Source organism: Abramis brama (genome assembly GCF_963993115.1).
Source record: "Abramis brama genome assembly, chromosome: 16".
In the NCBI taxonomy this organism is placed as follows: Eukaryota; Metazoa; Chordata; class Actinopteri; order Cypriniformes; family Leuciscidae; genus Abramis; species Abramis brama.
Genome location: NC_139978.1, coordinates 2,750,207 through 2,775,206, shown reverse-complemented (window position 1 = coordinate 2,775,206; position 25,000 = coordinate 2,750,207). Strand labels below are relative to the sequence as shown.

General features: G+C 39.3%; 1 protein-coding gene across 4 annotated transcripts in view; it reads left to right on the top strand.

The window, feature by feature from the left end:
- The window catches only part of fgd (faciogenital dysplasia), a 50,956-nt gene that overhangs the window by 6,323 nt on the left and 19,633 nt on the right, over positions 1-25,000 (top strand). The window contains exons 1-5 of one of the 4 annotated variants that reach the window (XM_084087070.1): positions 14,767-14,823; positions 14,990-15,092; positions 17,108-17,251; positions 17,851-17,929; positions 20,425-20,923. In XM_084087070.1, coding sequence (XP_083943196.1) covers positions 15,065-15,092; positions 17,108-17,251; positions 17,851-17,929; positions 20,425-20,923 — 750 coding nt within the window. In that variant the 5' untranslated portion in view covers positions 14,767-14,823; positions 14,990-15,064. Of the gene's footprint in view, positions 1-6,469; positions 6,564-14,742; positions 14,824-14,989; positions 15,093-17,107; positions 17,252-17,850; positions 17,930-20,424; positions 20,924-25,000 lie in introns of those variants that run through there. The other 3 variants (XM_084087069.1, XM_084087072.1, XM_084087071.1) reach the window with 3 other exon arrangements.

Genomic DNA, 25,000 nt, shown 5'->3' with positions numbered 1-25,000 from the left:
GTCAGAAACAGAGCGCGCGCGCGATCAGTTGTTGGTAATTTATTGTGTAGCGTGCGCGACGCCGCATCCATATAGACAGCATTGCTTTTTTTTGAGGGCGCTTAACACACAGGCTCGTAGAAACGGGCCTGGCAGCTCGCGCCAGTTCTAGACGCGGTGAAAGTTTCCTGATTGTGACGGATGGCCGAATTTACATGACACATTATAAATGAGCATTATAGTCTGCGATAGATACAGTGCCAAAAAGAAGAGAAGAGGATAAAAGGGGATAAAGACAGAGGTAAAGTGATGTAGTGAATGAACAGTTTATCTAATTGCATAGGAGTAAGATACTATAATTTCATGGCAGTTATTTTTTACCTTAAACTTAATGTTAGCAGTTGTTCTGAGTTCTCCAGACTGTGTGATTTTTTTTTTTTACAATCATGTCAGTTTTAAGACGCATTTTTTATTATCACTTTTTTATTAATGTTTTACCCGGTCTATCACATGATCCTTTAGAAATCATTCTTATATTCTGATTTATTATGAGTGTTGGAAACAGTTCTGCTGCCTAAAATATTTGATGAATAAAAGGTTAAAAAGAACTGCATTTATTCAAAAAAAAAAAAAAAAATTCTAATAATATAAATCTTCTTTACTATCACTTTTTATCAATTTAACACATCCTTGCTGAATAAAAGTATTGATTTATTTCAAAACAAGAAAGAAAAAAATTACTGAACCCAAATTACTGACCAGTAGTGCATATTGTTACAAAATATTTCTATTTTTTTTTTAAAATTATTCTTTTTTATTTTTATTTTAATTTTATTACTTTTTATTCATCAAAGTATCCTAAAAGTATCACAGGTTATTAAAAAATATTAAGCAGCAGAACTGTTTCCAACTTTGATAATGAATCATCATATTAGAATGATTTCTAAAGGACTGCAGTAATGATCCTGAAAATTCAGCTTTGCATCACAGAAATAAATGATAATTTAAAGTATAGGCTAATAAATGGAAAACCAATTATTTTAAATTGTAATAATATATCACAATATTGCATTTTTTTTTGTTATGTTGTTATGTGTCATACTCATGACATAAGTTGGATATTGCACATTAAGCAGTTTAAGTTTGGTGTAAAAAAATGTAAAAATATATATTTTATTTTTTAAATTCAAATAAGTTGTTGTCATGTGTCATAAAAAGTTGGTTGTTGTTATAATTATTATTACTACTATTATTATACTATACTATACTATTACTATAGTATAGTAATTACTATTACTATATTACTATACTATTATTATAGAATGGTGTTGATGGCGCAGTGGATTAGACACTTGGCTTTGATTTCCACTGCGACACATCCACCAAATAAGTTGTCATTTGTCATACTGTACAAAAAAAGTTGCATGTTGCACAACTAGCTGTAAAATAAATTAAAATATATTTTTTTGTTCAAATAAGTTGTTATGGGTCCTGCTTTACTATCCATATAGATCCGCCACCAGTTTGATCGGTCTCAGTATATTTTCCTGCTTTTTTGTCCTTAGCCAATCACATGCCTGATTAAGGCAGTTCTGAAGGCGAAAGGGGGTCAAACACAGTATTAGTATGGTGTTCTTAATAATCCTTTAGGTGAGTGAATATATATATATATATATATATATAATTTATTAGGGGTGTAACGATACCCTCATGTCATGATTCGATACATATCACGATACTGAACTCACAATATTATTGCGATACTCCAAGACATATACAGTAATAAAAGGTTAACAAAAAATGTGCTGTTGATTAAAATGCTAAATTTGGTAGTGTGTAAATGAATAGTCTTGGACTTGGTGCTGGAACTCAAAGCACAGGACAATAGAGACACCAGAATAAACATATTCATGATTCTGAAGATGAAAATACAGAATTATTTTAGACTCTGTCTCTGACTAGATATATTTAAAATAATGTCGGCCACTTTTTACTGGTAACATCAGAAATTTGGCATTATCATGACCCACAAATATTCCCACATTGCATTACTATACATTATATTCAACATTATATAGTAGTTTAATGTAGTACTGACACTAAAACTCTGAAAACTCTGGAAAAAAAATGTTTCTCACAAATTAATTTTTATTTTGGGTGAACTATACTGAATATATATTGTCACTATCCACAAAAGAGATTGTTGCATTTTTGTATTGCGATATATTGTGACACGATTGGCTATATTGTTACACCCCTAATACTATAGATTATTAATCCATGATCTATCATATCTAGAACTCTGGAACATTTAGCCAAGTTAAAAAAAACTGTCTATTAATTATGAATTAAAAGGCTGCACATCTGAGTGAAATATTCATGGTGTTTCTGTCCCTCTCCTCTGAGAATCTGCTTTTGGTTTCAGAAGTGTTTGTGTGTCTGTATGGGACGAGAACATGGTATTAAGTGGGGAAAAGACAAGATCATTATGTTTTGATGAAAGATTACAAAGACAAATATTTTATTTTTGGAATAGCATAAACTGATGCATAAGAACATTTATTCATAGTTACAATGAATCATGAGTCATGCATAGGCCCTATTCTGCTCTTTATCAAAGTCTTGGTGTTGTTTCAGGCTCTACTAGAACAGGTTTTCCTGCTTGAATGTTGATTATTTTCCTCATATTCTCCATTGTTGCGGCTCCTTTCTTCCCAGTCTGTCAGTAACGGTCTGTTTACTTCCTGTCTCTATGAAGCCCCTCCTCCTGAAAAGCACACTGTGCTCTGATTGGTCGGCTGGAGCAGTGTGTTGTGATTGGTCGAGCGCTTCGAGTGTGTTTGGGAAATGTCCCGCCCCTTACCATAACCACCAGTTTAACACACTACTAACTAACTCAACCAGGCCCCGCCCCTTTATTCTGTGTATGAATTATTATAATGAGGAATATTGTGGCGTGTTCGTTCCAGAAAGAAACTCAAGACTACAATGGAGGAGTTTTAGGAGTTCAGAAACACTGACACTAATATAGAGAATGTCATAACCTCGTTCTGACACGCACACTCCAGTCATTTCCAAACATCCGCTTCCTAAAAACAAATGTACTCCGGAAAAACTTTAGTCATGAATAAAGTCTGTGTGATGATGCTGTTTTAAATCTGTGCATATGTGTGAAATAACAATATGACGGTCTATACTGTATGAGTATATTACATCTGAGTATTTGTTTGAAGGCCATTTGTTTGATATCTGATTCTCTAGAGCATCTTTTTGAAATATGTGTGTTTCCTCATATTTCCAATTTATGAGGAACAAATACAAAGAACTATTGCTGTGAGGAAGTAAATGGTTTACCATCGTTTTAAATATGTGACTGATGACTTCATTATGCCAGTCTTCTTTACGGTCAAACCACGAATGATCTCACTGAAAGACACTGACTAGAATGTTTTATACGCTCAAAAAAGAAAATTTATGACATAATTTACTCCCCCTTGTGTCGATTGAATTTTACTACTTTCTTCTTCCTCTCTTCTTCAAAATCTGCTTGTTTTGTTTTCACCCGGTTCCTAATTCCACTTTCTCGAACACCACGGCACAAAATTACCATCCTGCCTCTCGTGTTTTCCCAGAGAGAGTCACTAGCCTGGTTTCCATTACTGATTTGCACAAAACCTTTGCAATATTTTCTAAATATCGATAAAAAAATGATTGCGAAATAATGGCGTTTCCATTATTCGACTAAAATGTTTTTTTTTTAAATCTCGCAATAAGTCATTCCAAAAATCATGACAATGGATATTATTAGGTTTATCCCAGCCAACGGACTAGCCATTATTTTTTTTACCTCATTGGTTCTTGCTGAAGCTCAAATGTGATGCGTAACACGAGAATTAATCTCATTGGTTCTTGCTGAAGCTCAAATGTGATGCGTAACACGAGAATGAATCTCATTGGTTCTTGCTGAAGCTCAAACGTGATGCGTAACACGAGAATGAATCTCATTGGTTCTTGCTGAAGCTCAAACGTGATGCGTAACACGAGAATGAATCTCATTGGTTCTTGCTGAAGCTCAAATGTGTTGCGTAACACGAGAATGAACCTCATTGGTTCTTGCTGAAGCTCAAATGTGATGCGTAACACGAGAATGAATCTCATTGGTTCTTGCTGAAGCTCAAACGTGATGCGTAACACGAGAATGAATCTCATTGGTTCTTGCTGAAGCTCAAACGTGTTGCGTAACACGAGAATGAACCTCATTGGTTCTTGCTGAAGCTCAAACGTGTTGCGTAACACGAGAATGAACCTCATTGGTTCATGCTGAAGCTCAAACGTGTTGCGTAACACGAGAATGAACCTCATTGGTTCTTGCTGAAGCTCAAACGTGTTGCGTAACACGAGAATGAACCTCATTGGTTCTTGCTGAAGCTCAAACGTGATGCGTAACACGAGAATGAACCTCATTGGTTCTTGCTGAAGCTCAAACGTGTTGCGTAACACGAGAATGAACCTCATTGGTTCTTGCTGAAGCTCAAACGTGATGCGTAACACGAGAATGAATCTCATTGGTTCTTGCTGAAGCTCAAACGTGTTGCGTAACACGAGAATGAACCTCATTGGTTCTTGCTGAAGCTCAAACGTGTTGCGTAACACGAGAATGAACCTCATTGGTTCTTGCTGAAGCTCAAACGTGTTGCGTAACACGAGAATGAACCTCATTGGTTCTTGCTGAAGCTCAAACGTGATGCGTAACACGAGAATGAATCTCATTGGTTCTTGCTGAAGCTCAAACGTGATGCGTAACACGAGAATGAATCTCATTGGTTCTTGCTGAAGCTCAAACGTGATGCGTAACACGAGAATGAACCTCATTGGTTCTTGCTGAAGCTCAAACGTGATGCGTAACACGAGAATGAACCTCATTGGTTCTTGCTGAAGCTCAAACGTGTTGCGTAACACGAGAATGAACCTCATTGGTTCTTGCTGAAGCTCAAACGTGATGCGTAACACGAGAATGAACCTCATTGGTTCTTGCTGAAGCTCAAACGTGTTGCGTAACACGAGAATGAACCTCATTGGTTCTTGCTGAAGCTCAAACGTGCTGCGTAACACGAGAATGAATCTTATTGGTTCTTGCTGAAGCTCAAACGTGTTGCGTAACACGAGAATGAACCTCATTGGTTCTTGCTGAAGCTCAAACGTGCTGCGTAACACGAGAATGAATCTTATTGGTTCTTGCTGAAGCTCAAACGTGTTGCGTAACACGAGAATGAACCTCATTGGTTCTTGCACGTCAAGCAAACATTCTTGAGCTTCCAACTGATGTATGAGTTGATCAATAAAATAAGATTAAGTTAATCAAAAACAAAAACTTTTTTTGTGCATTTTTAACAGCGCAGGTAAAAATCTGATCCGTCCCGACTGGACCAGTGGAGAAACCCTTAGCGTTGGACCCTGATATATTAAAGGCACAGCTTAATGTGACAATTATTACGATGGATTTATGTGAAGATTGTTTTACGTTCACTTAAATTAAAAGTTTTTATATATTTTTTAAAGCCTATTAAATGTAAAAAAAAAAAAAGTATAGCTTTCATTTATAGTGTAGTGTTGAATGGCTATAATTGATGGCAAAAATAAATAAAAAGATGCCATTAAACAAATATTTTAGAATACTGTATTTATGTTATTTCTACATTATTTTGGTGATTTAATTTGAAAGTGTTACAATGTAAAATATAAAAAACTTTAATGCTAGGTGCGATTAATTGCAATTGATTACAGAAAAATGTACAGATTAATTCATTTTTTTTTATTTATCTATTGACAACACTAATATATATATATATATATATATATATATATATATATATATATATATATATATATATCATTAACTTTTCTGCCTCTTCTATTTTTCTATAATTTCTCAACTATGAATAATTGTGATTAATAATCGTGATTATAATTTTGCTGTGCGCTTGCTGAACTTTTTCCTGTTCCCAGTCATCCACTAAAACACAACATGTAGTTTATTTGATCAACAAAAGCCCTTAAAGATTGTAAGCCTCAAGCCTGCTTTCTAAGATCCCGAGAAACAGCTGACACATTTACAGCTGAATCCCGACATCCCCAAAATAGCCATTTATTGATCTATTGAACGGCAGACTCTCTCTCTCTCTCTCTCTCTCTCTCTCTCTCTCTCTCTCTCTCTCTCTCTGTCTCTCTCTCTCTCTCTCTCTCTCTCTCTCTCTCTGTCTCTCTCTCTCTCTCTCTCCCTGTCTCTCTGTCTCTCTCTCTCTCTCTCTCTGTCTCTCTCTCTCTCTTTCATTCGTCCTCTCACTCTGACCGATTTTTCCATTCTCTCTCCCTCCCTCAAACCCCCCCGTCATTGTTGCCATGGTGACGTCTCCGCGGCGTTATTGTGGAGCGGTGGGTGTGTATTGTTCACTTGCATGAAAGACGGAGGGGGGATTTGGGGACAGAAAGAGGGGGAGGAGAGCGGATGAGACTCGCTGCCTTCCCTCACACTCCTCAGACGTGGAGCCGAGTGTGTGTGAGAGTGTGTGTGGAGAACACTGCCGGTGAGTGCTGCTCATCTTCTTCATGTTTATGTGTTTGTGTTCTGATGCTGTGTGTGTGTCTCAAGCCTGTTGAAATATACATGCTCACCTTTCATGCTTTACTGAGAGATTTGTGCTGATGTTGCGCTGCTTCATCCGGGAGGATTTTTCCCCCTTTTTTTTCCGCTGTTTTAATAAGTTGTGACACCTTTCGTTACACGCTTTTAGGTTTATGCTCTATATAATGCTTGTACTGAGCCTGGGTTCTCCCAAGGGTTTTTCTCCATTCTGTCACTGATGGAGTTTTGGTTCCACTGTCGCCTTTGGCTTTTGTCTTGCTTAGTTGGGGACATTTAATGTAATATTCAACAATATTATTGATCTCCTGCATTGACACTATTATATGAGAACTGAACTGAGTCACTGAGTCAAACATCACGGTTTTCTCCAGAACGGCTGTATATATACACTATATAAACTAAATTAATTTAAACTTTTTTACAACAAAAATGTCACATCACTGAACTTACTTAAGCTGGACTGTGACGCTATTTTCTTCTGGAAACAAACTTTGTTACATCATTTTCCTGTTATCTCTGAAAAGCTGCTTTGAAACACTCTGTCTTGTTTTATAAAGCGCTGTATAAATAAAGGAGACTTGACTTGACACACTTTCTTCAGTGAAAGATTTTCGAAGGAGTTTTAAGTTGTAACTGAGGGGTTTCTCGCCACTCACTCCCGAGACTTTAGGGTGCATGAGGTCTTCTGACCACCCAGAACTCCCTAGCGACGCCCTAGCAACCACACAAAACCCGAGTGACCTCAGAACACCTTAGTCCCACCCACAATGCCCTTGTGTTGTGGCTGCAACTTTTGCACTGGCAAAACCACTTTCACTGCAGAAAATGTGGCTTTGAGACGATGCTGTTGTTTCGCACAGGTGTGAGCCGCAGGTTTCACACACACACAACGCTTTTCAATTATGCCCTTCCAGACTCTGTCTACGAAGCAAAGCGAAGTAGCAGAGTTTGGTATTACCAGGCTACATTACACACGCCGGTTTGACGGATGTCACAGATTCCGGCTGTTATTATCGATCTGTTGTCATAGCAACACTCATGTCGGTCATGGACCGGCTCTGAAATGCACACAGTGTGTGAACAACACTTGCTTTCTGTGAATGTGCATGTGTGTATGTGGACCAGAGTGTGATTCTCCACTTTGAGACACTTTTGATGGCTTGAAAATGAAACCACCAAATTCTACATAACCGCACATTTACACTGACACAGCTCTCTAGAGTCCAGTGCATTCACTGCAGGACAAGTTATAATGTGATGGAAAACATGGATGTGAAAATCTTTTTTATTTTTTATTTTATTTTACTTCAACATGATTGTAAAAAATAAATAAAATAATAATCTGTAATTAAGGCTGAATGTAAAACTATTACACAGAATTTGTATTAATAGTCCTCGCCTTGATCTTGCCAATATATCTAATAGTCAATATATATATATATATATATATAGGTCAAAAGTCACAGGTTTGACAGATCATGATGAGGGCTGTCGCAAGTTTTATTGCTTAACAATGTCAATAGCGTATATGTTCACTAGCTAAATCTGTGTTGTTTTGCTAGCTGATGAAAATATGAGAGGAAAATAAAAGACTGTCCATAAAATCATGTGGACTTTCCATCTATATATAGGCATAATGACATATATCCATACATGACATTAATAAGAGAGTGTGTGTGTGTGTATGTCCCGGGGCGTTGTGCAGTGTATCACTCCTGTATTCCTCACAGAGGTGTAGTCAGGACACACACACACACACACACACGCACTGGGGCGGACAGATGGCATTATATCTTTCTTCATCTCACTGCTGACCCATTTCCCTCTGTGTTCGCCTAGTATGTGCGTGTGGCAGCTGATGGTGGTCTGTTTCCACGCCTTACCGTCACACACACACACACACACGAGCTGGTAGATGTTGCTGGGGATTATGGGGTTATGAGCTGCTCATTATCGAGTGGCATATTGTGCATGATGGCTTACAGCCACTCTTCCCTGGAGAGTCCGCAGCGTTTCTGCCTTTTCCTCTTCCTCTCCCACTGTCCGCATCCTGATGTGTGTGTGTGTGTGCAGTTTATGTGTCAGCATGCAACACCCATGTTTTATGTGATTTCTGGATTTCTGTAGTTCAAACAGTGCATCACGCCACTCGCAACGCCAAAGTCATGGGTTCGATCCCCAGGAAAAGATCACCATATCGGAATCGGCCAATATATGTTCATTTTTGATGTTATCGTTATCGGCCCGATAAGAAAATTTGTCTGATATATTAAAGCCGATAAATAATGTATTATTTCTTTCAGCGGAGACACTTCAGATGCGCACTGTTCATCATGATGGTTATGAATTGCTTGAAATATGATTGGAATCACTTCAAAAAAGGAAAATACAGTTCAGTGCAACATGTGCAGCGCAAGTCTGTCATATCAGCTACATAACATTATTATGAGAACATCATAATTGTGTGTCTGAGACGTGGATTTAACGGTGAGACTTTTGTTTTTGTAATCAGGCTCTCAAAAATGATATAAAATAAAAAATAATAAAATAATAAAATAAAATTATATATTTGGATTTTTAAAACCTTAAAGCCACTAATGCCATGTAATGAGTGAGTAGGAATGAGTAAGAGTTAACAGATGAAATAACTACTAATTGTAAAATATAATTGAACTATACTCCACAGTGATGAATCTTAAAACAAGCTATAAGATGCATTGGCATAGCAAAAACCAGTGTTTCCCACAGGATTTCTGGTAAATCTGTGGTGAGTAGTGGTCGACCGATATATCTCCAAGGCCGATATATCGGCCGATATTTGGCATTTTTAAATATCGGCATCGGGCGATAAGTTTTTCTGATTGGCCGATGTGTTGGAAGCGGGACTTTTATTTTGACGACGCTCCGGACTTTTATTTTGACGGGCGGCGCTGAGAACACCAGCGCCAGAAGAGAACGGCAGCTCCTCAGATCAAACAGTGCTCACTCACTCACATTCTCCGTCTTCATTAATTTACGATCTCTGTCAGTCATATCTAATACTTTGTTAGACAGAACTGGTAAACAAAGAAAGTAAATGGTAACTTATGCAAAGTAAGTAAAGTAAAGCGTTTGCTTTTATATTATTTGTAACAGAAAAGGCAAACAATCAGGCTAAAATACTTTATCATTTGCCGTCAACATTCAGCAAATGCGCATCTACGTCATTTAAACAAATCTCTGAATATCTAATAAACATTTAATTTCACAAACCTTGCAGATTTAATTGAATCCAGCTGTGATATCTTGTGAAGTGTGCATTACTGTCTGCGAGTGACGGTCGGTCCGTGCGAAGTGAGTGAATGTGAACAGAAGATCAGCTTCAGGAGACGCGATTGAAAAACTTTAAATCCTTAATTTTAAAATATGCTGATATATAACGTTAACCAGTTGCCAACTGTGTCATATTCATATCTGTGATATCCAGTTGCCAGCTGCGTCATATTCATATCGTTTTCACTGTGCTGTATGTAAAATTAGCGTTACCTTGTCTTTATTTAAAAAAAATGATTACCAGCACGAAATTACCAGATTACTGAGAGCCCTGTTACAGTATTTACATTCTTTTTATTCACATATTCATATATTTCTAAACAATTACTTTGTGAAAAATACTGTAATAGGATTGCAAATTTAAGAAGTTGCTATCTAAAGTATAAAAGCATGTTTATTTTAAAAAATTGTTTTATAATTTATTTATAATTTATTCAATATTGATTAAAATAAATATATATAAAAATATCGGCTTTATATCGGCCATCGGCCACCCTGCTCTCTAAGATATCGGCATCGGCATCGGCCATCAAAAAACCAATATCGGTCGACCACTAGTGGTGAGTGTACCAGGGGCATGCCATGCTGCAGGGCAGATGTGGAAATAATGCGTAGTGGGTATGCGTAATGCGTATACACTCATAGTGTTCTGAAAGTAGGCTAGTTCTGCTTACCGCAGTTCTCCACACTCACTCATCATCTCTCCTGATCCTCCTCACTGTCCTCATCAGACACTTGAAGGACCTGTTTCTTTTTTTCACGCTATTTCTCTGCACATTCCTTGCGTTTCTTCTCCATCTCTCTGACTATGTTGACAGATACACACTGACACTGCACACTCGCTCAGAGCCCAGAGGGGGAGGTGTTTAAAGATGTGGTTGGACCAGCCCAGTGTCAATCAAGAAAAGAACCAATGGGCCGCTGATCTACGTGTTTTATGGGCCAGTCTGTGAGAAACCAATGCTGACTTTTTTTTGTCCAATGCATTACACCGGCACAAACATCCCAGCGCCACCAATTAAGCAAAACAAAACTAAACGAATGGGCCGCCGATGTACGAGTTTTATAGGCCGTTCAGACGGAAAAAAAAAGTATGAGATGTATCGGCCCAAAAAGCATGTCGGCCCACCGGGAAAGTGCCCGGTCTGCCCAATGGCCAGTCCCACCCCTGGTTATTGGTATTATCGAAAATTTTCATATCGGTGCATCCCTAAATGTAATTGTCACCAGCGGTTGAGGCAAAAAGGAAAATAAAAAAGCTGAATCTATTTGTAAACGGTATCTTTAATCAAAAATACACTTAGGTACACACTTTTCAGGATCTTAGTAAACAAAAACACTATAAGTGGCCCACAGTGGAGCCGATGGAGGGAGGAACCTTGGTGGAGAGGCAAGGTGGAACGGAAGAGCCAAAGAAACCAGATGACACCGAAGGACCTGGAGGCCAAGGTGGAGCCGTGTGATGAGCGGCCGAGGTGGAACCAGGGTACTGGAAGACTAAAGTAGAGCCGGAGAAAAGGAGGAACAAGGCGCAGCTGAAGGCCCTGAAGTCTGTGGCGAAGACAGAGAGACGACTGACCAAGTCAGATCACTTATGGTGGAGCCGTAAGGACAACGACCAGGAGTCAAGGTGGAGCCGTAAGGACGACGGTCTCAGGTGGAGCCGAGGGAGCGAAGAGTCAAAGTGGAGCCGTAAGGACGGCGGTCTCAGGTGGAGCCGAGGGAGTGAGGAGTCAAGGTGGAGCCGTAAGGACGACGGTCTCAGGTGGAGCCGAGGGAGCGAGGGGTCAAGGTGGAGCCGTAAGGACGGCGGTCTCAGGTGGAGCCGAGGGAGCGAGGGGTCAAGGTGGAGCCGTAAGGACGACGGTCTCAGGTGGAGCCGAGGGAGCGAGGAGTCAAGGTGGAGCCGTAAGGACGGCGGTCTCAGGTGGAGCCGAGGGAGCGAGGGGTCAAGGTGGAGCCGTAAGGACGACGGTCTCAGGTGGAGCCGAGGGAGCGAGGAGTCAAGGTGAAGCCGTAAGGACGGCGGTCTCAGGTGGAGCCGAGGGAGCGAGGGGTCAAGGTGGAGCCGTAAGGAAGACGGTCTCAGGTGGAGCTGAGGGAGCGAGGAGTCAAGGTGGAGCCGTAAGGACGGCGGTCTCAGGTGGAGCCGAGGGAGCGAGGAGTCAAGGTGGAGCCGTAAGGAAGACGGTCTCAGGTGGAGCTGAGGGAGCGAGGAGTCAAGGTGGAGCCGTAAGGACGACGGTCTCAGGTGGAGCTGAGGGAGCGAGGAGTCAAGGTGGAGCCGTAAGGACGGCGGTCTCAGGTGGAGCCGAGGGAGAGAGGAGTCAAGGTGGAGCCGTAAGGAAGACGGTCTCAGGTGGAGCCGAGGGAGCGAGGAGTCAAGGTGGAGCCGTAAGGACGACGGTCTCAGGTGGAGCCGAGGGAATGAGGAAAAACAGGCATTAAAACACAGGCATGGTGCTAATCTTTTCACATTACTAGATCTTTTTTATAATAGAGTTTGAGTTCAACACACTTACATCAGTCTTTAGAGTTTGGGTGCGGCTCTATTCCATGGCCTTATTCTCGATGAGTATTGAATGGACTGAATGGACACAGGGACTGGCTCACACACCTGGCCAGACATGGCTTCTTTATGTCGAGTTCACACTGCACGATTATAGCCCCGATTTTCACTCGCCGACAGGTTTTGCAAAATTGCAGACAAATGCCCCAAATTATAGACAAATCGGTGCTCGTTCAAGCGAGTGACAATCACGCAGTGTGAATCATCAAAGATCTGAGAGAATTGCAGACGAGTCGCCGACGCCCGTGAGATATTTGGCATGCTAAATATCTGGACCTGTCTGTGATTCAAAATCCTGCTGTGTGAAAGTGTTCTGACTGAAAATGACATCGGCGATGACCTACAGCCAATGAGAGAGCAAGATACAGGACAACGGGAAGTTCGCAGAGAAGTTATAGACCAGAATATCAGTATTTTAATATATTTAATATTATATCAAACAGAAAAAAAAGCACAAACCTGCTTGACCAGCTGCAGATTGCTGAATTATTTATTTTCCCCAACTCTCTTGCAGAAACACAATCCTTGCTCCCCTCGTCTCCCCAACTATTTCCTCTGCATAATCTGTTTTTCTTGTTCTTCTTTTCATTGCAAATCTGCGCACAGACAATTTGGATTGCAAGCCTCTTGCGGGCTGTACTTTGTAATCATTTCAGTCTCGCGCTAGAACTCTGCATGCTCGATCTTGCATTATTTCCTGATCACTTCTCGTGTGTGTCTGGTTGTGAAACGTAGTTTGCGGACCAGACAGAAGTTGTCTGCGATTCTTCCTATTGTAAAGTCATGCAATGTGAAACCGCCTGTCGTGTGTGTGTGAGTGTTTGAGTGTGATTAAGAGTGTGCGAGTGAGTGTGTGAGTGTTTGAGTGTGATTTGAAAGTGTGTGTGTGTGAGTGAATGTGTATGTGAGTGTGATTAAAAGTGTGCGAGTGAGTGTGTGTGTGTGTGTGAGAGTGTTAGTGTGTGAGTGTTAGTGTGCGAGTGTGAGTGAGTGAGTGAGTGTGTGTGAGTGTGAGTGAGTGTGATTGAGTGAGTGAGTGAGTGTGTGAGTGAGTGTGTGAGTGAGTGTGTGATTGTGAGTGTGTGAGTGAGTGTGTGAGTGTTTGAGTGTGATTTGAAAGTGTGTGTGTGTGTGTGTGTGTGTGAGTGAATGTGTATGTGAGTGTGATTAAAAGTGTGCGAGTGAGTGAGTGTGTGTTTGAGTGTGATTGAGTGAGTGAGTGAGTGTTTGAGTGAGTGAGTGTGTGAGTGTGATTGAGTGAGTGTTTGAGTGAGTGAGTGAGTGTGTGAGTGTGATTGAGTGAGTGAGTGAGTGTGTGAGTGTGATTGAGTGAGTGTTTGAGTGAGTGAGTGTTTGAGTGAGTGAGTGAGTGAGTGTTTGAGAGTGTACAGAATGTGAATATACAGTTTGCACAGTATAAAAACTACTATGTCTATGGGAAGTCCCCATAAAACATGGAAACTGTGTATGTGTGTGAAGAGCATGAATTATCATTGCAGCTATTGCTTAGATTTATGAGTGCCTCTCAATAAGCCACAAAACAGAGCTCAACTTTCTTTAATAAATAATTTTTTTATAAATTATGAATTCAAAGAGGAAATAAATCAGTTATTTGGGCTTCTCCCATTATTTATCTTTTTACATACATAATATGATGTATTTCACAGTGAAGCAGGATCTTCAACATGAATAAACACATGTAGGATGAGGAATAGACCGGTGTCTCTATATGACAGACGGTTGAACAATAAGAGGGATTAATGACATCAACTGAAAATGAAAACCAGGGCTTTTTTTCTTTTTATATATTTTTATTTGAAAGATTACGAATCCCCTTTTCTCATATTTGGAATGACATGAATTCATGACTTGTTCGTAATAAAACCAGGAACGTGCATTTGGAGAAAGTGAATAGGGTCAAATTTGCTTAATTAAAACAGTGTTCTATAATTAAGAAATCTCCCAAATGTTCTCAAAGGCAGGTGTTGTCGGATTTAGCTCATTTGCTCATTAGGCACACACACACACACACACACACACACACACACACACACACACACACACACACACACACACACACACACACAAAGCAGGTTTGGCAGGTGTAGTTCTCCACTGCTAACAACAGCAGGTGCAGTCAGTGACAGCTCAGTTCTACTCACCTGTCACAGGTGTGTGTGTGTGTCTGTGTGTGTGTGTGTTTGTGCTTTACATATTCATAACAGGGAGGAGGCTGAATACACACATGCACGCACACATACACACACACAGTTTGAGTCAGTCCTGAGGAGAAAAACATATTGGACTACCAGAGCATGAAGTAAGTGTTTTTCTTTCTTTCTTTCTGTGACTTTACATTATTTCTCAAAGCTCTTTCACAGCTAACAAGAGATATCAATAATCACAATAATTTTGTTTTAAGTATCCAAATTGTAAACATCAACTTCTCTGACGTTTCTCCTAAAATTGTTTATATTCTCCAATAGACTCTAGGACTGACTTCTAGTACCAGTCTGGACTCTGGAGTGTCATTTGTGTCTGAGTTCGAGATCTTAGTTTTGATGGCAGACTTCTGTTATCTTGGTCAAAGTAAGCAGAGTTTGAGAGATTGTTGAGGACTTTTCTCCGAGATTATCTGAAGCTTCCATTTAATCCCATCATTTAGGAGAAACTACTGGTATTACATGTTGGTTTATGTACTTATTGACCTCATTCGTGTGAAATGTATTGTTAATCTACATGTATTTGACTTCGAGACTGTCGGGGCAAACGTTCATGTAAATAGAGTTTGAGATGTAACTGTGTCTGTGCTGATGGTTCAGTGTGTTGAGATAAAGTGTGTGTGTGTGTGTGTGTGATATAAAGAGAGGAAACAGCAGAATGGTAATTAGACTGTGAAATGTCTCACATGCCTTTATTGTTGTGGTGTTTTTTTTAAAGAAATGTTCTGAGTTCATTATAAACTCTGGTCTCATGTCTTTGGGCTACAACATGCTGTCAAATAACTCACACTCATAACTCAGTTTGTAAAAATGATCCAAAGTCGTGTTACAGTGGGAGTCTATCGGCCAATGTTCAAATGTAAATGTTTGTCATGTACCGACTTGACTTGATAATCCACAGTAAAGATGCATGACCCAGAAATATTATAAACTTAACTTGCATTTAATAACCACTAGGAACTACAACACCAGCACGAAATGAACTGAAGATTAGGTTTAAATACACTAAAGTAACACGAGGCGTAATGAAGGACAGATGATGGTGATTCATCGACAAGATAGCAAACAAGTACATCTGTGGAAACTAACAAGATGACAGTAGAAACGAGGAAACCGGAACTAAACCACAGGAAGAGAATATCAAAATAACAGTGAGACTCAGGGAATCGTGGCAATACTCAGATGCACACATTTTAAGACAGTACAGCCTCAAGACTTCTAAAACACAACTAGATGCAACTCACAGTCGAACTCATGTGAAAGCTTACGGTAATCTTCTCGTGATATACACACTGATATTGTTTACCCACGGCATACACACTGGAAGCACATTTATGAAAGTAGTCGCACCGCTTCAGAAAACTTTAAAGCTGCTTTTGATTCATAAGCTGGCGATTCGTTTCTATTCAATTTCAATTCAATTCTGTATCATTTAATTGGGGCCTATCAGGGACAGTACAGGGCACATCTCCTTATTTTAGGAATTATTATTTATTTATTTTATTTCAAAACGTACAGTGTACATTAATCAACATTCAGATAGATGTAAATATACCCAAGTTAACCCAAAGGCTAATGTAATGCTGTGAACTATACAGGGAATATTACATGTTAAAATTAACCTATTTGTAGGCCACTTACATTTATGTTACAAGTTTTTAAAATAATGTTATTGTAATACATTTTGAATGACATACTCATTTTTTAATATAAGCATTTAAATGGTGTCTGTCATATAAAACCACCAAAAAAAATACTGAAGAACATTGAGTAAAAATATAACAATTTTGTAATATAGTGCATATATTAAGCAGAACGCTCCTCTCTATAGTTATTTTTCTGGCTGACTTATCGTGTTTATGATCATTAAATATCTTTTCTGAGGTAAATGTGACTTTGTGATATTATAGTTATTGTTCTCCAGCTGTGTTATTGACGGTTGAAACACGGAGTGATGGATTTCATGAGATTGATTTCAGGAAGTTGTTCTGTATCTTTTAACTTTCCTTCTGATGTTCACTGATGTTTATTTGCTGCTGTAACTAGTAGTAAAGAGGAAGAGATGATCAGTTCATCTGTCACACACATTAAACACACACAAACACACATTTATGGACAGAATCTGAAAGTTGAGACTGTTTCATATCAGAAGTAACAACGTGCAAAGCTGATTTCTATTTATTGGAAGGGAGGAGCTACAAAGTTTTGTTCATTCATCAGCTGAAAACAGTATAGACTAAAAGATCAATTCATGGGATTTAAGAAGGAATATCGGTGCTTCAAAATGAAAATCGGTTAAAATCGAGAAATCTAATTTCTTCGTCCGATTCTGGTCAAATCCGTCTCATCACATACACATTAATGCTTTGTGTTATTTTGTAGATTTGTACTCCTGTGGATCTGCAGAGCAGCCTCAGAAAAAGAAGCCCCCGCCCCCTCCCAGGCCATGCCCCGCCCATCTAATCGAGAGGCCACGCCCCCTTCCCTTAGCCACGCCCTTGAAGCCCAGAGCACAGAAACCACACGGTATTAAACACGTTTTCCAGTCATTCACACCAGCAGTCCTGCAATGAATCAATGATTTTCTTCATCCCACTTCTAGTTCTTCAGCATAAACGTGTGTTTGCAACGTGTGTGAAATATTTTTGTGGCTTTCACATATAGTGCAAAACAGACAGGAAGGAAGTGCAGACTTAGACTCTGCTTCCTGAATTCAGCTCGACTTTATGAATTGCATCATTAACATTATTTTTCATGAGTTCTAACATTCACACGCAACTAATCTACAAACACTTAAATTAATTCTCATGTGAAGCATTTTATCTGCTCATGCACGCACACACTTCATCTTCTCGACCCTGTTGTGTGTGTGTGTGTGTGTGTGTCTGTGTGTATCTCGCACTAACCACAGCACTTTTCGAATGCTCATCTCCACTTCCTGTTCTCAGTTCAGGAAGCTGCAGTTTCTCGGACAGCTGAAGGCTTTCCATCTTACTTTTTTACGCTTAACTGGTTTTCGATTGCTTGTTTGCATGCGACTCTCCTGGATTCGGAGCGCTGGGAATGGAGGATCTGGAGTGTGATCGAGTGTGTCTGAGTGTGTTCTCTGTGTGTGTGTCTCTCAGTTCCCCCTAAACCTGTGCACCTGCGACCCGTTCCCCGAGCCGGGCCGAGTGAGGGCCGGATCATCCGCAGCAACTCCAGGTACAAGATCTAACTAATGACAAGAGTCGGTAACACTGTACAATAATGTTCATTAGTTAACATTAGTTAACTAACATTGTTAACATGAACTAAGAATGAACAATACTTCAGCATTTATTAATAGTTAATACTTAGTTAATATTAATTTCAACATTTACTAATATATTATTAAAATCAAAGGTTGTATTAGTTAACATTAGTTAATGCACTGTGAACTAATACGAACAAACAATGAACAGCTGTATTTTAACTAACATTAACAAAGATTAATAAATACTGTAACAAATGTATTGCTCATTGTTAGTTCATGTTAGTTAATACATTAATATTACTAATGAACCTTATTGTAAAGTGTTAGCGAAGTGTCTTTAACTACTCTCTACTAACATTCAAAGTGATCATTTGATGCAGTGCACACATGTACTTGTATTTTAAAACTACATGCATTTCGCTTCTGTTGATATATTAATATTAATTAATTTGTATATATTCTCTAAATGTATCTTGTTTTCTTTTGCTTTTTTGTAAAATGTAAAATTCTAACTTATTAAACGCAACAAAAAAATCAATCCGCAGTGTTTTACAATACAGCATCAGCACAATAAGCTCAAACGCAGTGTGTTTAAAGGCACTAATATAAAGTGTGTAGAACATGTAGATAAACACTGTGTGTTTAACTTTTCCATAAGGCTCAGTATTTCCCTGTGTTGAGTTTTCGGTCTGCCTTTTGAACTGAACTGAACTGATCTGATGACGAATCTATTGTCTTCTGTAGCTGGACTAAACTCGTTTCATAACTTTACACAGTCACTGAACTGCAATAGTCTGAGTAATAACACTGTCGTTCTTCTAGAGCTGCTGTACGGCTGAATTTGTCTGATATTTGATGTTTTCATCATTGATTCTGTTCTTTCTGTGTTGTGTAAAGCTGACTTGACTTGAGTTTATTGTCACATACTTAAGTTACTTCAATCAGTCAGAATACTGTAGACTGTTACCAATATATGAATAATAAAAGCATCATCTGTACACACTTTAAAGGATGAACAGAGGCTGTTTGTACTCGCATGACACTGTAAATGCCTTTATAAAGGGAATCATTACAGGGTAGGGCTGCTATATTATTATGACTCATCATTATTTTTGATTATCGCTCTAAAATGTTTTATGAGTTAGTCACGCACTGAACAAAAACTTGTTTTCAGTGGATTTCATCGGAATCTAACTGCCTCTGATTGGTCGATGCCTTCATATGCTCATGCACTGATTGGTTAAAACACAACGCTGAAAAAAAACTTGTAATCTTTGATGCAACGTAAGCATGAACGATTTCACTTTAATCATTACTGTGGTAATTACTTTATCTTGATTGTACAAAGCCTCCTTATCTTGCATTTGAGGGCTTTTGTGTTAATTTTAGTGGCTTTTCTTGTATATAAATACATTTCCATTTTCATTTACACAATCAATCTATTAATTACAATCTATCAATCTATCTATTTTATACAATCAATCTATTTTAATAAAAAAAAATACATAAAATGTTGCATGTTTGTTGGGTAACACTTTACAGTTAGGTTATATTTCTTAACATAAGTTAAATATATTACTTAACATGAACTAACATACGGAAGCTTTTATTAATCTGAGTTAATGTTAATTTCAAGATTTACTAATACATTATTAATCTCAAAAGTTGTATCTGTTAATATGATTTAAAGGACTTGAGCTGACATGGGCTAACAATGAACAGTTTTTATTAATAACGTTAACAAAGATGAATAAATACCATAACAAATGTATTGCTCATTGCTAGTTTAAGTTAGTAAATGCATTAACCGGACTAACAGGAGTGTGTGAAGTGTTACGGCCTGTTCACACCAACAACAACTATAAAACTATATTAGGTAACACTTTATTTTACAGTGTCCCTGTTACACATCTTACATCCACTTACTATAGGAAAAACAGTAAATAATGCAATAAAACAAGCAACTAACCCTCAACCAAACCCTAACCCTGATTATATATTAAGGACTGTTGTTTAATAATATTACTCGGTACTTATTTGTAGAATTACACTGTAACAAGAGCACCTTAAAATGTAGGGTTGCACTTTATTTTAAGGTGTCCGTGTTCCAGTGTAATTATACATTTAAGTACTGAGTAATATTAATGAACTACATGTACTTACTATAGGGTTAGGGTTTGGTTGAGGGTTAGTGGCATGTAATTATGCATAACTGACTCTCATTACTATGATAAGTACATGTAACGTGTAACAAGGACACTGTAAAATAAAGTGTAATCCTATATTATCGTTCCCACAACAAACGCGTGCAGTTTTGTCGTCTGTCACTTTAAATACTCGAGCTCATTAAAGCAGGATGGATTCTGATTGGCTATTGTTTGTTTTTCCTAAAAACATTTGTTAAGATGCAAAAATGTTTAGCTTTTGCATTGTCTAGACTGTTATTGTCCCTTTATCTTTCAAGGTTTCCGGTTCTGGGTGTCCAGCGAAGGAGCGACATGGATCCTCCGGCCGCACAGGATTCTGGGGATTTTGGCTCTGCGGAAGGACTTGTGTTTAAACCCAGTGAAATCTCAGATCTTTTGGGATTTTCCAGCGTAAACTCCTTCCAAACGGACTCTGTGAATGACGTCGAAATTGCAGACGGACTTCAAAAAGAGCATAAGACACTTTCCAGCGGTGGACTGGAGGATAATCACGAGGCAACGGAGCCGGTGCAGAATCCCGAATCCAACGGGAAGATCCCGAACCGGGACAGTGGGATCGACAGTCCCTCGTGCGGGACGGAGGGCGAGGGCTTCCACAACGAGGACCGTATCGAGGAGGAGGAGGACCGGAACGACAGCATCGACACAAACACCGAGAGCATGTGTCCCGAGGGAAGCAAACGGGATTCGACACCGGATGAAGACAGTGATCTGGATGAGGGGAACGAGGAAGAGCCTGAGAGCCTGGAACTCAGAGTAAGAGCACAGATGCACATCTTTAGCTTTGTTTGGGGAGTTTTTCCCATATAATCACCTGTCGTTTCACTTTATTTGATGTTTGATGCATCGGTTTTAATCCACATGTCATTTAAAGTCCCCCTGTAGTCGATCATTTCATCCCTTAAAACTCATCTTTGATCACCAAAATGACATATTTAAACGTTTTTCCTTAAATATCTTGAATGTAACTCGACACCCTTGCCTCATTAAGTATGCACGGTTCTATGAATATGCAAATGAGCCCCGCCTCCACTCACTCACTCACTCACTGTCTTTGGTTCACTGCAGTTTTAAGGAGGAAATACTCAGCAATGGTGTCGACTTATGAATTTACACATGGTTTGTCTTAAAGCATATTAAAAACTCCACATAAACAACATTAAAAGCTGAAAATTCCCTTTATAAATCCCAGTTAGCGGAAGATTGTTCACATACGTCTCCTTCCCGAAATAACCATATATGAGCGTACAACGTCTTGTTTTACTATGCATATCCTCATCTGCATATCATTTGCATATGCATATTCATCCACGTGTTCCCATGTTTAACGGTACAAGACTTTAGGAAATTATGAGATATGGATGTGCGTCACATTACATTACTGAAAATCATTTAGTAGCCGATCCTCGCCTTGTTTTTGAATAAATAAATCAAATAGTTTAAAATACATTTCAGAGACAGTTTTTCTCAATCTTTTCCACTGGCCAAATAGTATTTTTAATTGCTTTATATTTGTAATGGAAACAGATAGGCCTTATTGTGCATTATTGATCATCATTTACATGGACATTTTCTGCTATTATCATGCGCTAAGCAAACATTAAAACACAGCGTGCCACAGCTAAGGTGTTCAACAGCAGCGCATCCACTACTAATATTTCTATTTATTAGAATATAAAAAATGCTTAACTCCATTTATGAGAATGGCATATTTAATCTAAATGTGTATATCAGATGTAAAACTGTTTAAATCCTTCTTTTATGTATTTAAACAGTTATTGTGAACATGCACTGTATTTATGATTAGGACTGATGATGAAGATTTAAAGCCCCGTTTATAAATGAGACCTCGGGTAATTTTCTGCCAAGACATTATCATTAATTTGACAGACATTTGCAATGTGGAGTGTAATTCAAAATACGGGTAAAACACCTGCAAAAAATATTAATACAGTTCATTTTTAGTGTCCGACCTCAAACATGAGTCACTCACTTCTGACCTCAGTTTGATGATGTGTGTGAAATAAGTGATGCACACACACATAACTGGGTTAAAGTCAAGCATGTTTACCGCTTTTATGATCTCTAGGACCCATCTCTTCACACACTGATCTCAACATCAGTGTATGTGAGTGTGTGTGGATCATTAATGCATTCAATACACACTTCTTTTCAAATTAAATGAACTCTTTTCTCACACACACACACCAGTAAAACTCATCTGTGAATCTGCAGGCCAGTTTACACGTTACACACTCTCTTCAAAACTGTTATACTTGAGGTAAAACCGAACATGATACAAACTGAGCAAGACACGATGTACTGCATTTCTACAGTAATACCAAATTGAAATATATTCTGTACTAAAAATTAAATACTGTCGCAACAATTAGACGAATACCTGAAACTCAAGTGTCGAGTAAAGTGACGAGTAAAGTGACGAGTAGTGTCGAGTAAAGTGACGAGTAGTGTCGAGTGAAGTGTCGAGTGAAATGTCGAGTAAAGCGACGAGTAGTGTCGAGTGAAGTGTCGAGTGAAGTGTCGAGTGAAGTGTCGAGTGAAGTGTCGAGTGAAGTGTCGAGTAAAGTGTCGAGTAAAGTGTCGAGTAAAGTGTCGAGTAAAGTGACGAAAAGTGTCGAGTGAAGTGTCGAGTGAAGTGTCGAGTGAAGTGTCGAGTGAAGTGTCGAGTGAAGTGTCGAGTGAAGCGACGAGTAGTGTCGAGTGAAGTGTCGAGTAAAGCGTCGAGTGAAATGTCGAGTAAAGCGACGAGTAGTGTCGAGTGAAGTGTCGAGTAAAGCGTTGAGTAAAGCGACGAGTAGTGTCGAGTGAAGTGTCGAGTGAAATGTCGAGTAAAGTGACGAGTAAAGCGTCGAGTAAAGCGACGAGTAGTGTCGAGTGAAGTGTCGAGTAAAGTGACGAGTAAAGTGACGAGTAAAGTGACGAGTAAAGTGACGAGTAAAGTGACGAGTAGTGTCGAGTGAAGTGTCGAGTGAAGTGTCGAGTGAAGTGTCGAGTGAAGTGTCGAGTGAAGTGTCGAGTAAAGCGACGAGTAGTGTCGAGTGAAGTGTCGAGTAAAGCGTTGAGTAAAGCGACGAGTAGTGTCGAGTGAAGTGTCGAGTGAAATGTCGAGTAAAGTGACGAGTAAAGTGACGAGTAAAGTGACGAGTAAAGTGACGAGTAAAGTGACGAGTAGTGTCGAGTGAAGTGTCGAGTGAAGTGTCGAGTGAAGTGTCGAGTGAAGTGTCGAGTGAAGTGTCGAGTAAAGCGACGAGTAGTGTCGAGTGAAGTGTCGAGTAAAGCGTCGAGTGAAATGTCGAGTAAAGCGACGAGTAGTGTCGAGTGAAGTGTCGAGTAAAGTGACGAGTAAAGCGTTGAGTAAAGCGACGAGTAGTGTCGAGTGAAGTGTCGAGTAAAGTGACGAGTAAAGCGTCGAGTAAAGCGACGAGTAGTGTCGAGTGAAGTGTCGAGTAAAGTGACGAGTAAAGTGACGAGTAGTGTCGAGTAAAGTGTCGAGTAAGTGACTAGTAAAGCGTCTAGTAAAGCGTTGAGTAAAGCGACGAGTAAAGTGTCTAGTAAAGTGTTGAGTAAAGTGACTAGTAAAGTGTTGAGTAAAGTGTCAAGTGTCGAGTAAGTGTCTAGTAAAGTGTTGAGTAAAGTGACTAGTAAAGTGTCAAGTGTCGAGTAAGTGTCTTGTAAAGTGTTGAGTAAAGTGTCGAGTAAGTGTCTAGTAAAGTGTCTAGTAAAGTGTTGAGTAAAGTGACTAGTAAAGTGTCAAGTGTCGAGTAAGTGTCTTGTAAAGTGTCGAGTAAAGTGACTAGTAAAGTGTCAAGTGTCGAGTAAGTGTCTAGTAAAGTGTAGAGTAAAGAGTCGAGTAAAGTGACTAGTCAAGTGTCGAGTAAGTGTCTAGTAAAGTGTAGAGTAAAGAGTCGAGTAAAGTGACTAGTCAAGTGTCGAGTAAGTGTCTAGTAAAGTGTAGAGTAAAGAGTCGAGTAAAGTGACTAGTCAAGTGTCGAGTAAGTGTCTAGTAAAGTGTCGAGTAAAGTGACTGTAAACACTAATCAACAGCCGTGTTGATTGATATTTTCCCCTCAGTTTGTGTCGTTGTGTGTGTGTCGACTGTGTGTGTGTTGACTATGTGTGTCGACTGTGTGTGTGTCGACTGTGTGTCGACTGTGTGTGTGTCGACTGTGTGTGTGTGTGGACTGTGTGTGTGTGTGTGTGTCGACTGTGTGTCGTTGTGTGTGTTGACTGTGTGTCAGCTGTGTATGTGTTTGTGTCGGCTGTGTGTGTGTGTGTGTGTCGACTGTGTCGTGCAGAAGGATCGGAGAAAGCAGTGTAATGTTTCAGAGCTCAGCCGAAGGTTTTACTAAATCTGTCCATGAACACAGTGTGTGTGTGTGTGTGTGTGTCTTGTGGTGTCATGCAACAGTTATGTGTCAGAGACCTGAGGAAGTGAACATTATAAGTAGTGTGTCTTGCATGTGTGCTGTCCGGGGGTGGCACTTTCTGATCGTGTTGTTTCGTCACTGTGTGTGTGTGTGTGTGTGTGTGTATGGCTTCATTGACCAGAGTCAGTGGAAACCGCTGGTTGTTTAGTCCACGTGTGTATTAATAAAAGCGTGTTTGATTGACACAGAACACTATATTAAACTCAGTTTACTTTCAGTAGCTGTAAGAACAAAACTCTTACTAGAACTTTTACACAGACTCACACACACACACACACACACACACACACACACACACAGTCTCTCTCTCTCTCTCTCTCTCTCTCTGTCTCTCTCTCTCTCTCTCTCACTCACACACACACACACACACACACACACACACACA